The sequence below is a fragment of the Tamandua tetradactyla genome, chromosome 7 (genome assembly GCF_023851605.1).
Source record: "Tamandua tetradactyla isolate mTamTet1 chromosome 7, mTamTet1.pri, whole genome shotgun sequence".
In the NCBI taxonomy this organism is placed as follows: Eukaryota; Metazoa; Chordata; class Mammalia; order Pilosa; family Myrmecophagidae; genus Tamandua; species Tamandua tetradactyla.
The window spans coordinates 86,440,056-86,453,713 of NC_135333.1; the positions used below are offsets into that span (position 1 = coordinate 86,440,056).

General features: G+C 34.2%; 1 protein-coding gene across 29 annotated transcripts in view; it reads right to left on the reverse strand.

Moving 5' to 3' along the window:
• Positions 1–13,658, reverse strand: part of SOX5 (SRY-box transcription factor 5) — a 1,211,684-nt gene that overhangs the window by 87,595 nt on the left and 1,110,431 nt on the right. For all 29 annotated transcript variants that reach the window (XM_077170289.1, XM_077170313.1, XM_077170300.1 and 26 more), the window contains one exon: positions 11,955–12,040. In XM_077170289.1, the coding sequence (XP_077026404.1) occupies positions 11,955–12,040 (86 nt within the window). The remainder of the gene's footprint in view (positions 1–11,954; positions 12,041–13,658) is intronic.

A 13,658-nucleotide genomic window follows, 5' to 3' on the forward strand; every position in this document is an offset into this window, starting at 1 on the left:
GCTGAGCATTTTACACGTACTATCTCATTTAATCCTCACACACCCTTGCACATAAGAATACTATTACCCCATTTAACAGGTGAAGAAATTGAGATTAAGAAGGATTCAGTAACTTGACCAAAGACACAGTATGTGTAAGCTTTTAAATATTTAAACAGAATTTTTAGAGTATGTTTTTAAAAAACGAGCTTAAGCCATCTGACTAGTTATTCAACTATGAGGTATGTTCAATCAAAGATTGAAGCTATGCAGGAAGACTAGATATTTCACAGTTTCATACTGTATTTAACACTAACTTATGCCTAAGGTGACGCTAAAACACACAGACTTAAAATTGCCTTGGAAGGAAACCAGAAAACAAGATGTAAGATGAACCAAACTGAAAAGAGAATAGAAATGAAGAACTCGTAAGGTTCTTTGCATTTTTTGTATGTTTGTTTTGGCTTACTGTTTTAGTTTGTCTTTTGTAATTTTTACCAAATGTTTTATTTGTATTGTTTCTAATAATTTAAAATGATTTTAAAAACTGGAAAACTAAATTCAGGGGAAAACTATGAACAATACTTGAAGTGCATATTTGAAATGGTAAGAGTTATATCACACAGCAAAGCCAAATTTCAGGTAGAAATTTTTCTCTTTAATCTAAAAATAGGTTAAGGGATTTATACTGGCCCAATGTTCAATGTGGCAAGTCATTTGGGAATATGCTTATATTCTGTTCCTCTTATTCTTCCTGTCTACTTCTTTTATCTAAGGAGTGGTTGGGTAAGAAAAAGAGGTATGGCAGTAAGGGAAAGTCTAGGTAGGGTTAAGAAAGATGGAATTGAGCAACTTCTGTAGGAAACAGCAAATCTGAAATCGTACTAAACTTGCTTAAGTTTCTCTTTTTTTTTCCTGGAGGAATCCAGTAGTTTTCTACTTTTTTTTTTTTTTTCAGGAATAATTAAATCTTGTGGAGACACTTGCCACCAAACACAGTTCAAAATTGTAGTATGGTTTTCTTCTTGGTAGTTCTATCAGAACAGTTCATTCATAACTGCAAAATCTTATCTGCATGATTGCATAATCATCTTTGAATACTATCTTTCTTCTAAGAAGCAAATGAAATAGCAATAAGACTTGTGATATAAACAATCTCACTTTGAACCTTCTTTGTACAAACAGATAGGAAAGAATCCACTACTCTGTTGTTTTGTTTTCTAAATTCCTTGATCTTTCAATAGTTTTTCACAAAAGAATTAATTCACAGAGCATAATCACTGAACTCAGCAAAATGGAAGCAATTCAGAAGGTTGCCATTGTTACTAACATGCAAATCCTAACTATTGTTTTATTTATCCTCCCTTAAGTTAACAGTCTCAATGCAAAAAAGAACAATCCTTTCCCACCTTTTACAGAAAACATATTAGTAAGAACATATATGAATATATACATTATTTTAAAGGAAACTACGAGAAAATGGAAAGAAGCTAGATTAGCTTTCAATTGCTAGGATTCCAGGCTCAGTTTGGTGAATATCTGATTTAGCCAGGTCACTACTTAAGAGTCTAAATTTTTCACATATAAAATTAAGGATTTGGAATAGAAGAAAATTTTAAAATTTCTTTTAGGCTCAGCATCTTTCATTCATACAATTTTAACCAGTCAGCACAATATATAAAACAAACAAAAGTGAATGATACTTTTTGGGGTTCTTGGAAGCACTCGGACTCCAGTGCATAGTTAGTAAACAACTGTCTTCAGGGGTATCTGACGTCCTTTCCACTTCAAATATGCTTATGAGGATAGGGGAATGCATGCCTTTCTTCAGTCTGCTCTACTTTCATACTCCATTCATTCTCTTAAATTTCAAGTTCCTTTCTGATCCACCAAGGATTCTTCACTGATTCATCTTTGCATCCCTTATGACGCTTACTTAGCTCAGTAGTTTACAAAAAATGAATATTTGTTGAATAAATAAAATTTCTAGGATTCTATGGTGTCTGTAAATAAACCTCACTGCCACATTTGAGTGTTAATTTCTCAATTTGAGAAATAATTTAGCTGCAGCCAATAAAAGGGTACAATAAGAGATACATATATTTGTTTAGATTTCTATTAAATATTTAGTAAAAGAGTAAGCTTTGAATGGTTAATCAGAAAGCATTTTTTTATTCAAAATTACAAATAACATTAAAACGAAGAGTGAGCAATAGTAAAATATGGAATGAGATAAACTCCAAGTACCTACTCAGATTTTCTTTTTAGTTAATTAAACTCATTGCCTCCCATGCATTCTTGTGATGGGCCTTTAAATAATGCCACAAAGGGAAATAAAATCATTTCCACATAAATAAGAAAATTTGCCTAAATTTTTACTTGCTTTAGTTGCTGTCCTGAACAGTAAATCCATAGACAAGTCTGCCATGCCCTTATTTGCAAGAATTCTTTTAAACAATAAAAATGTTTTCAATATCAGCTAGAACACTATTAATCAACTAACATACCAACCATTTACTATTGCCCAACACATATATTTGATAAATGGTAATGAATACTTTTATCACTTTAAGCACTTGACACATATCTCACTTATCTTCCTAAGATAACATTTATATTCATAGTTTACATATGAGAAAAGGGAGGCATAAAGAGGAAAGGTAACTTGCCCAAAGTTGTGTAGCTAGCAAGTAGCACAACCAAGATTAAAGGACTGAGGGCTGCAGATATCACACTCCTAACCATGACCCTTTATTGTCCCTCACAAATTAATACCACCTCTTAAAATATTAAAGACAATGCCTTAATGTAATAAAAAATTTGTTTTAGTATTACATTATTATTGTAGTTATTTTCCCTGGCTCAAAGACTAAAATCTGCTTTATGTAATAAGTTACATAAGAAGAATTCTACCTTATGCTTATCAGTTTTATGTAATGCAGTTTACATGTTGCAATTGCATGCTTTGAGACATAAAAATAATGCCTAACATTCATGGATAATATTCAACAGTTTCCTGGTACCAACAAAGCCCAGCATTTGTTCCTGTTAACAGGCATCTGTCTTCATTTGGGTTCTTTAGGTCCACGATGCTTATTGGAGAACTTTTACTTCTATCAAATTTTACTCCCAAGGTTGAATTTGTCCTGTGAAATATTCTTTGAATAATTAAAGGGTACTAGCAACATAAACTAAACAATTACGCTGAAGAACAAATTTCTCACATAAATAGTATCCGTGAATTTGAAGAATATTACTCTCCTCTAAAGATAGCCATGACTAGAAAAGTGAATAAATCTGTTTTTCTTGATGTTTTTTACCATTGATACAAATGGAAAAAAAAAATCTCGTATTTTTAAAGTTTCAATAAATTGGTATTGTTTCTAAGATGGCATCTACCTTTGGCCTTGGACCTAGTCCCCAAACACTTCAGAGAAACCTAACCAGGTACTGATTCAGAGATCACAGGGGTCCATGAAGGACTGGGCATGGACTTGTGATTCCCAAACCTGGCTCTGACAAATGCTTACATTACATTAGTGCAGGCCGTGATAGAATTTGAATTGTAATTTTAAAGTTTAATATTTATTGGCTGGTAAATAGAAGGGAGCACTCAGGAAAAGCACACGTGTGCTGATGTTTCTGTTAGCATGTAATGAGACACGATGAGGCTGCTGAAAGTAAGGAAATACAGAAATAGCATGAAAAAGACACTGCTTGTATTACTCTCCATTGTCCAAATGTCAAACACCTCCTGGGAACTCTAGGGGAGGTAATAACTATGGAGGCAGTCCCTAATAGGTTCTTCCTTACAGTGGCTTCTTGAAAACTGCTGGGTTCTGACTCCAGCTCACATGGGTTTGGAAAAGTCAAGAGAAAATGTTGGCTGCATTTTTTTTCAGGCCAATTTGCATAGGTTCTTTAGTATGCAGAATGTCTCTGTGTATAATTTAATTGTTGTAGGGCTTTTTGCCTCTATTAATACATATGCAAATGACTTACTCTTGCAGCTGTGCTGTATTAATCATATGTGTGCTTCTGTCTGTCTGCCCTGCAAGCTCAGGGTTGAAGGGAGGGGAAAAGAGGGGATGCAGCCTTTTAACCCGCAAGAAAACTCATTCACGCAGAAAGAAGTCCGACAGCAAACAGCACACAAGGGCTGGAATGAAATGAGAAATTGGACATTTTTCACCTGTATGGAAATGGTGGTGAACTAACAGTTGAGGTGGGCAGTACAGGATTTAGGCGGTTTACATTCATCTTTGTAAGACCCTCCTTCAATAATAAGGTGAAAGTCCTTACATCTAGACCTTTTTCATGTAGTTATTTCTTTCTTATTGATTTTTAGGAGGATTCTTTTGGCCAGACAAATGAAGCCCTACTCAGTCAGTCACAGTGCTCTAGAAAATATGAAGCATTTATCTGTGTCTTGTCATATTTACTGACCTCCTTCAGAGAGAGACTTGCAGGAGGCTGATAAAAAGATCAACTTGAGTTTTTCATCCATGTCTACCTTGATGTGATTCTCTATCAGACAGAAGCTTAAGCTGTTTCCACTATGACTGCTATGGACCTTTGACAGCTATGGAAAAAAGATTGATTTCAGTTGATATTTTATATGATTCATTTTCTGACATGATCACATGCCATCCATCATTTTCTCTCTCCCAGAGAATACATGTTACTGATGTAACTGGTACCATGGCCCCCTTTGATTTCATTTATGACACCTTGGAAATCGGAGTCTATATTCTAAAAAATATCATTATGAATTTCTAAATAGTCTTGCTAAAATAATTTTAAAAACTATAATTAATTTAATTTCAGGATTGAATGTTATCTGCTTACTCGGGGTAAAATATGGTTGTCCAAGAATTACTTCAATCTTTTTTCCTTCTGCTTATCACTATTAATCATTGGTTGGAGTCAACATTTTTGGCTTCCTATAGGTAGAACAGGTGGCAACCATTATTTTGGCCAACACAAATACAGTATTTATAAAGTGAGAAAAAAGTGGATAAATATTTCCTTCTAATTTTAAATCTTAGAAGCCTAGTTAAAACATAAAAATAGTACACTACATTACGACTATTACCATTAAAAAATATTCCTGATGCCCATTAAGTAAAATGCAAATTAGTAGACATGAATATAAGGAATAAATGTTAGATGGACTGTTGCCATCACTTGGTTTTATTAATCAGAAACAGATGAATTGCTTAGCTGATTTTATCTAGTCACAAATGTCCAAAAGATTCAAAGTGTAATTTTTTTTGGTTAATAATTATGCCTACATTTAATATTGAAATTTAAAACTAGATTATTTTACTATATGAATTAATTCCCTTCCTTTAAAAAGAGACAACAGCAGGAAAACAAATATTAAAAGCACCACTGGCTCCTTTGGAGGAAAATCAAAGAAGCAATCTGAAGAGGAAGAAAGAAAGAAAAATAAAAGAAAGAAGGAGAGGGAAAAGGAGAAGAGGGTAAACTCAATGTATGAAATTGCTTATTGGTTAGTTAACTCTTTTGAGAATATACCCTTTCAGAAAAAAATTAGTTTTTGATTGTCAAGAAAAGCCATATTGATTCAAATAAAAGTACCTCCAATAATTCATATTCTTATGTATGTCTGCATATACATGAACACACACTGTAGGAATAATCTAGCAGTAGTGCAATGTTTGGCTTGTTCTTTGGTAAGTTATAATGACTTTAAAGGACTTAGATAAACTGCAGTAAATATGCAAAACACATTCCTTATGCATCAGCTCATGGCTATGAGAAGAGAAAGGGAAGAAAGAGGAAGAGATATAGAATTAGGAATTTCTCTTACACAAAGAATCTTCCAATAGGAGTTGAAAAAAAAAAGGTTACTTCCATGAGCCATGAGTTAACATAATTTGCTCCAGAAAATAATTGTATATCACTTTATTATTTTATTTAAAATGTTTATGAACATTAGTTCATGATTGTTACTTTCACTTAACAGATATTTATTGAACACCTGCTATTTCCTTGCATTTTTCTGGGCACTTGAGAGACATTACTAGAATAAATCAAATAACAACACTTACTCCAGTGGAGCTTACAATATATTTGATGACGAGAGAAAACAAATAAGGAGCATTGTAAGTAAATTATACAGTATTTTTGAAGATGAATAGTGCCATAGAAAAACAAAACAAGGAGAGTGATAGGAAGGGCAGTATCTGTAGGTGAGTTATTTACATTTTCAATTAGGTTGGTTAGGTTAGGCCTCAGATATTTGAGCAAATATATTTTTTTAATTAGGTGAGGGAATTAGTGCCTGGCACAATATTAGGTACATGGAATGTTTTCAGCAAGTTTCCTTTTTCATCAAATGGTAGGGTTTTTTTAAATTGAAAATTTTCAATGTATATCTTATTGAATTAAATTCAAAGTACTTTTTCTTTTCTTCCATGAGCCAATGATGCCATTAATATTTGTATCTCTTTTATTATCTCTTCTTAAAAAAGAATTCACTTATAAAGGAAAGTATTAATATTCAGCTTAATTCCAATATTGTAAAATGGGCATAGCTGTTTGGCAAAAAAAGGTACATAATTTATTATAAATGTAATGTTACATTTCAACTAAAAGATATTTATGGAGCCATAAAATATTTCAAGCACTCATGTACAAGTGATGGTGAGTTACTGACTGCATAGATTTTACCATCTGGTAGAAGTTAGGAAACAATTTAAAACCTTTTCCACAAGTGCTCTTAGAAGGGAAATGCAATGTGCTCTGGAAACACACAGGAGCTATGTTAATCAAGATTTTGGATCAATAAATGTTCCTTGAAAAGGTAAATTTTAAGCTGAAACCTGTGGAGTAAATAGGAGTTAACCTGGAAAATGTGGTGGGTAATGGGGTTCCAGGAAGAGGACTGGCACATGTAAAGATTCAGAGGTGAGAGCACTTAAACATATGAAGGAGCCATTTAAGGGCTTTAGAAGAAGGAGGAGTACACGACCAGATTTTCTAAACTTAGAAAGATAATTCTGACTAAAATGTGCAGTAGAGAGTGCAGTGAAGGGGACAATATTAAAAACAGGAAAACCAGGACAGGGTCTGGTTTTTTAATTACTCAAGCAATGAGGGTAGACTGAGCTAGAAGAGTGACAGTTATGATAGAAAGAAATGGACGGACTCTTGAGATATTTAGTAGGTGGAATCAATAGACTTAGTGAATGAATGCATTTAGGGGAAGAGGGAGGGAGATGAGTTAAAGATAAATTTCATGTGCCTGGGTTGGCCAACAGATGGAATGGTGCCATTTGCTAAGAGAAAACCATAGGATGAGTAGGACTGGGAGAAAACAGCAGAACTGGTGAGTTCTATTTTGGACTCAGTTTATGATGGCAGTACACATCTATATTTCCTCTTGATAGCCAACAAGCAGTGGAAGGGATCTGAAGCTTGGGGGAAGATTTAAAAGGCAGAAGAGACAAAAGACATGTATTTCATCATAAAAGAAATGTTTTGTCAGTATATATGATACAACTTGTTAATTTGTACTATATATCTAATATAAAGCCAACTTTTCTCTATAAAAATTAAAATCAATATGTATCAGAGCTTATCATATTGTAACTGCTTCTAGAAGTATACATTAAGGTTATTTTTATGAAGTATTTTTATTATATGGTAGTAATCTTCAGGGACATAAAATAGTATTGAAGTAACAAGCAGCAGTATTATTCAAAGCCTATTATCTTGCTTGTCACTTAAAAGTTATACTAATTTCTTATTATTCTTTCTTCAATAAAGTTTCTGATTATTGGTTCTACTTATAATATAATCCAAGTGTGAACAATTATATGTAAAAAGTTATTTTAAAAGAAAACACAATTAGTAGGTAAACAAAATTAATTATGAATAGGTATTTATTTTCAGTGTCCCTTCTTAGATCTAGGTGTTCATGAAGAAGGGCTTGAGTTAACATATATCTGTGTAAAGAGGCATGGAATGGAAAATGCAGAGTCTGAAGTAGTCAGCTGTCATTATGGATTCTGCTACTTTCAGTTATTGCAATGCATGTAGAGTATTTGCATTAATCAATTAATCAGCTTTATTGTTATAGTGCCAATTAATCAGCTTTATTGTTATAATTTGATTAGCAGATTACTGAGTTAGCAAATGCCTTAAAAGGGGCAATACCTCTAAAGTTTAAAATAAAATCTACACTTGGAGAAGCAAATATAATTGTTTAAAGACAACGGGTTTTGAATTCTGTGAGTCAGGTTTTCTTCTTTTTCAAACGATAATATTAATACACAACACAAAGTATTATAATAAGAGTTAAATGAAGTAATCTTTGTAAATTTCTGATAATCTCTTACCAGAGAACCAGCATCAGAAAGTACTACATAAATCATGGCTAATGGTAGCTCATGACACCAGTTACTACGGTACTTTCCATTAGTTAAAATCCTGTTTGGACAAGAAAAAAGCAAAAACATCCTATTTTTGCCTACCATATATAACCTCTCTATACTATTCCCACAGCCACTGACTGATGATTAATTCATCTCAGCACTTTTCTCTTGCCAAGGCTACTGCATTTGTTCCCCGACCTGGTCTTCCCGCTATTATCCTAACCCAACTTTCTTACTACTGCCATATAAAGTGTAGCTCTGAGTTTGTCACTCCTTTCTTGAAACAAACAAGAAAATATCTAGCAACAACAAAGAGCAAGTAAAAAGCCAGCAACAAATTCTTCTGCAGTTCTAATGGGATCCACCAACAATTAGTACTAGACAATAACCACACCACCACTTACCCTTTTCTAAAAGCTTGCTACTTCAATCACCTTCCCCACCTACCGCTTCCACAATATGTGTAAGTTGATGTCAGCTAAGGTAGGTGAGAGAGAAGAGTAAGTCCACAACTTTATGGGAGGATTTAGTTCTTGAAGAAAAGTTTTCCCCTCACCCTAAGTTAGGAGGCAGAATTCTTAATACTGGAAAAGTCAGAAGAAGAAATTTGCATGTTTTCCCCCTTGTGGATGCTTCTTGAGCTGAAAAACTTAAAGCCCCACCCACTAGAAGCATGGTGAAAGAGTTCTTTAGAGAATTTGACAGTGTACACTAGAGTTTGGGATTGTATGCAAAGAAAGAACAGAGGTACCAGACTTCTCATCTGAAGTCTTCTAAAGTTGAGGGAAACGTGGGATGAAGGGGTAAGAGTGGACCAGGACTGTGGTGTAGTATCGGCCATAGCACATGGAAGGCACAGGGGAGGACCTCTGGGATGTTCATGAAGGGGGACTAAGGCTGAAGGAGGAGGCAGGGGTCTGCTAATCAGGAAGCTATGGGCCAAGGGAGGTAATGCCCTAAACAGAGATACGGTAGGAGGCACAGATGACCATCCTGTCTGCTCCTCTCTTAGAATACCGGGAAAAGATCAAGGCCCCAAGAAAACAACACTGGCACAATCTCTTAGGTGTCTTGAAGGAAGGTTACACTCCTTTCTCTTCCCTCAACCCTGCCTATGCACAGGCACTCGTTTAGAGTTGAGGAAGCAAAAGAGTAAGCCCCATCCTTCTTCATTTTTGGTCTTTAGACTCAAGATTCTTGCCTAATGGGAGAAGGGGAGGCAGTGAGATACAAATTGGGTATAAGATTAAAGTTTCCAGCAGAACCAAATCCTATCACTGAAAGGGAATCTCAATAAGTGAAAAGGACCAGAGGGTGATATAATCTGTTCAAGGCATTAATAAGGGATGGAAAAATGATGCTTAACAGAGTACGATTAAAAGGAGAGTTTGGAGAAAAAATTGGTTCATATACTGAGGAAAAATTTCTCAAAACTTTAGGTTTAAAAGATTGGGGTGAATGTTGGGTAGGGTTAAGGTAAGAAAGACTTCTGACTAGGTTTTGGAGTTAGCATTTCTCTGGTTAGTTTTCTGGAGAAAAAACCAATTTGGATACTTTTTTAAAGCCAGGAGACAGTAAATATCACCAGCCTCCTTGGCAACTCTGAAGAAGACAGAATTGCAGCGCCTGGGGCCTATGAATAGCGTGGTAGTGACAAGTAGGAGAGTGAGTCGGTATAGGCACACAGTGAAGGTGAGTTAGTCCACTTGGAAGAAGAGCCACATGCTCTTGGAATGTGTCTGCATTTGAATAACATTTTTTTATCTTGAGCAAAAGTTCTATGTGTGTGATTAATAGTAGTTAGTGCATTACCATGAAAGAATTTTGGATTATTCATTTCCTTGTTATACCACAATGTTGATCATTTGGGAATCTAAACAAATTTCATGAGTTTTAACAGACGTAATGCCACTTATATAAAAGGAACATTATTCAATTTGTAGATTAAATTATAAAGTAAGAGCCAATATGTTTTGTGTCTTAAGTTTTTCTAATTTTCTGTTAAATAAAACTTTTTTATATTTAAAAATTTAAGGGACTCTGATATAAAAGATCAGAGATAGGGATCAATTTTTGCCAAATATTAGAAATTCAGACTGTTTACAAACAGAACTACTTTCTACTAGAGTTCTGCAATGAAACATAGGAGATACTTCCAATTTGCTCTCACTCCCTCTCTCTGCTATTCTGAAAGTGAAAGGGAATGAGAATGTCTAATTGTTTTAGAAAACTGACATCCTAAATCTCTAAAATTCCTATTTCCACACTGAAATCTAAAGTGGATATTCTTCCTTCTTCCTTTAATTCTAATACTCTTTTTTAGTTTTACCTATTACAATCACTTTTCCAAATTGTAGTTATTGTCCAGATGTCATTTCAAAAAATTTTATTGTCCCAATGGCTCCAACACTGCCCAAGATATATCCAGTTCGTAGAAACAGATACACTTACATTGTAGCTTCACAAAGAAAAGGGAGAATAAGAATGAATGTCAATAACCTCTGTAGAACACAGTATGTCAGATTCACACTGGCAATTCCTCCTATGAAACTTAACTGGTTTTTCAGTAACCAACAAGGACTTCTGACAATCCCATGTGCTCAACAGATACATCAGTCTCTTGATGCTACAATGTATAGCAATTTTTTTCTTTATAGACTTAAAAATCATCTTTCAAGACAATGTGCTTTCAAGAATACAATTTAATTTTCTTAAGTACAACTGCTTTCTATATGGTTTCCCAGGTATACTGTGTCTTTCAAACCAAGGAAAGTACAAAACTTCTCACAAGGGATAGTAATCATATTGTTAGAAGACCTTTTTCCCTATTAACTGCATAACTATGAGGTCCATAACAATGGAAACGATGGAGGATTTTGAAGGCTGTTTATTCAAAGATTCAAACAGTTAAGGAGAGCTATCTTTAATATATTTTTTATACTCTTTTCAACCCCAGAGATAAAATTTCTAAAATCACTTGGATAACTTTAAAGTTAACATTGACTTTCTTGAATATGGAAGAGTATGTATTCTGTGGAGCTGAGAAGTCTTAACTGAGACCTCATTTAGGCACCTGCTTATATGGTCTTCCTTTACTTCTTTGCCTAACTGAGCTGCTATTAGCAGGAGAATAAAGGGACCTACCGAGTACTTCAATAATACCAGTCATCTTGAACAATTTAAAATGTATTTTGTGTTAAGTTGCCTTGATCCATAAGAAATCTGTTTGAATATTATTTGCAGGATATTTGGTTCTTTTTGTCTTGATGGGGAACATTCTGAAAGGAAATGATGGCAAGTAATAATGAAAGCAAAACCACAGCTCATTTTACTAAATCATACCAGGCTCTAAGATAATTACAATAAGCTACCTCGAGTAGAGAAACAACAGGGCGAAAAACTAAAAGAATCAGCATCTCAACTTTCATATGAGGATCAGCACAAATAAATTTAAAAACAAAAAAGTGTGAGACAAATATCACTAGTCAGTTTATTTTGCTCAAACAATGATAATAGCTGTTTTCAGTATTTACTTAACCTTTGTCTCTCCTGTATTGTTTCCTGACTTACCTGCAGTTGGAGTGGGCCTAAGCCTGGTGATGCTGCAGCAGCAGCTGCCATGGTAGTTGGGATCAGCTGAACAGGGTAAGGGTCACCTAAGTAAGAGAATAATAGAGGCGTCAGCACCTTTTATCTACTCTCCACCTGCAAATTAAACTCATGCATTCACTCTTTCCAAAAGCCTTCTTTTGTGTGCCTTGCTGAGGCCTAATGAAAAGCTCTATTGTGCAGCCTTTTACTAACACTCTTTTCACAATTCTGGCTGAGAGAGAAATGTGAATAAAAGGCACAAGCAATTAAGGCGGAAACCTCATCCTTTTTTCATGATGTCTTTAGGAAAACGGGGGGAGAAGTGCGCATTGATCAGAGGGTTGCACTTTATAACACACACACACAGACACACACACACTTCTCTGACAACCCTGATATGAGCACAGCAATTTCTCAGCAAATTTATAGTTATTATATAAGGAACTTAACTAAACTTATTTGTATTTTAACAAACTGAATGCTAAAGATTTAAGCCAAGTAGCTCATCTCTGAATGCTGTGTTATTGTCTTGATTTAAATAACCACTTAAATAATATCTTGTGGACAGATTCACAGTAAATAAAACATTTTATGTCCTTTTTAAATTGTATAAAACACTGGCATCTTTGTTATTCCAGAGATAAATGTTTGCAAAATTACATTATAAACAAATCAGAAAGTAGGTGGTGATTCCTCCACAAAGGATTTTTGATTTTGTGAATATCTAAAGAAGAATATTACTGATTTAAAATTCATCTCAAAGTTTTTTTATATATGTTCTGCAAAAATGTAGAGACACAAAGAGGCATATATATACACATAGACCCATATATTAAGAGATTGTTCTGTATGCAATTAAGAATTTTTTCCACCTCTATATTTTTCGCCTAGAGCCCAATGATGTACTAACAGATATAACCACTAACATATATTATTAGTCATTTGAAATATGCTCATGACAAATAATCGAAAATAATAACAATAAGAAAAAAATCTATAACATCAAAGCATTTTGTAGAAATCCAACTTAGGGAAAAACTTATTGAATGCCAAAGATATAGATGATATAACTTAAAATAACTCAAACATTAAAATACTGAATATCTGCCATGTATTAAACTCTGCTCTTGACACTAGAAATGCAGCTTTGAAAGAAACTAATATACAAAGGAGGATTTTCTTGGGAATTTAATGAATCTTAAGCTTTGGTCTTCTGGTAGGGGACCCTAAAAAACTCATCATAGGGTCATCTATTTTTATATTTATCAGCTTCTTTAATTTTACACTTGGCTGTGATTTCTTATTATAAATACATATTCACTTTTTCCTTAGTTCTGTGTGTGCACGTGTATGTATGTGTATGTGTGTGCATATGTGTGTGGGTGTGTGGGTGTATATATACACACATATATTTGTATTTACATTCTTAAAGAGGATCCCCCAAATTATATTTCAGAAATACCTGGATATAACTCCGCTGATCTGGCCTTCCCAAAGCTTACAGTTTCGTAGGAACAGGGTAATTAAATGATTAGTAAAATAATGAATATTAACATAGAGAAGTATATACTCCTACAGACTACAATGTGGTCGCCCCAATCCTAGTTCAAGCGCTCAAACACAACCTCTAGGAAGAACTCATGTTCAAGCTGAAACTTAAAAGTTTAGTGAAATCTAGCCAGG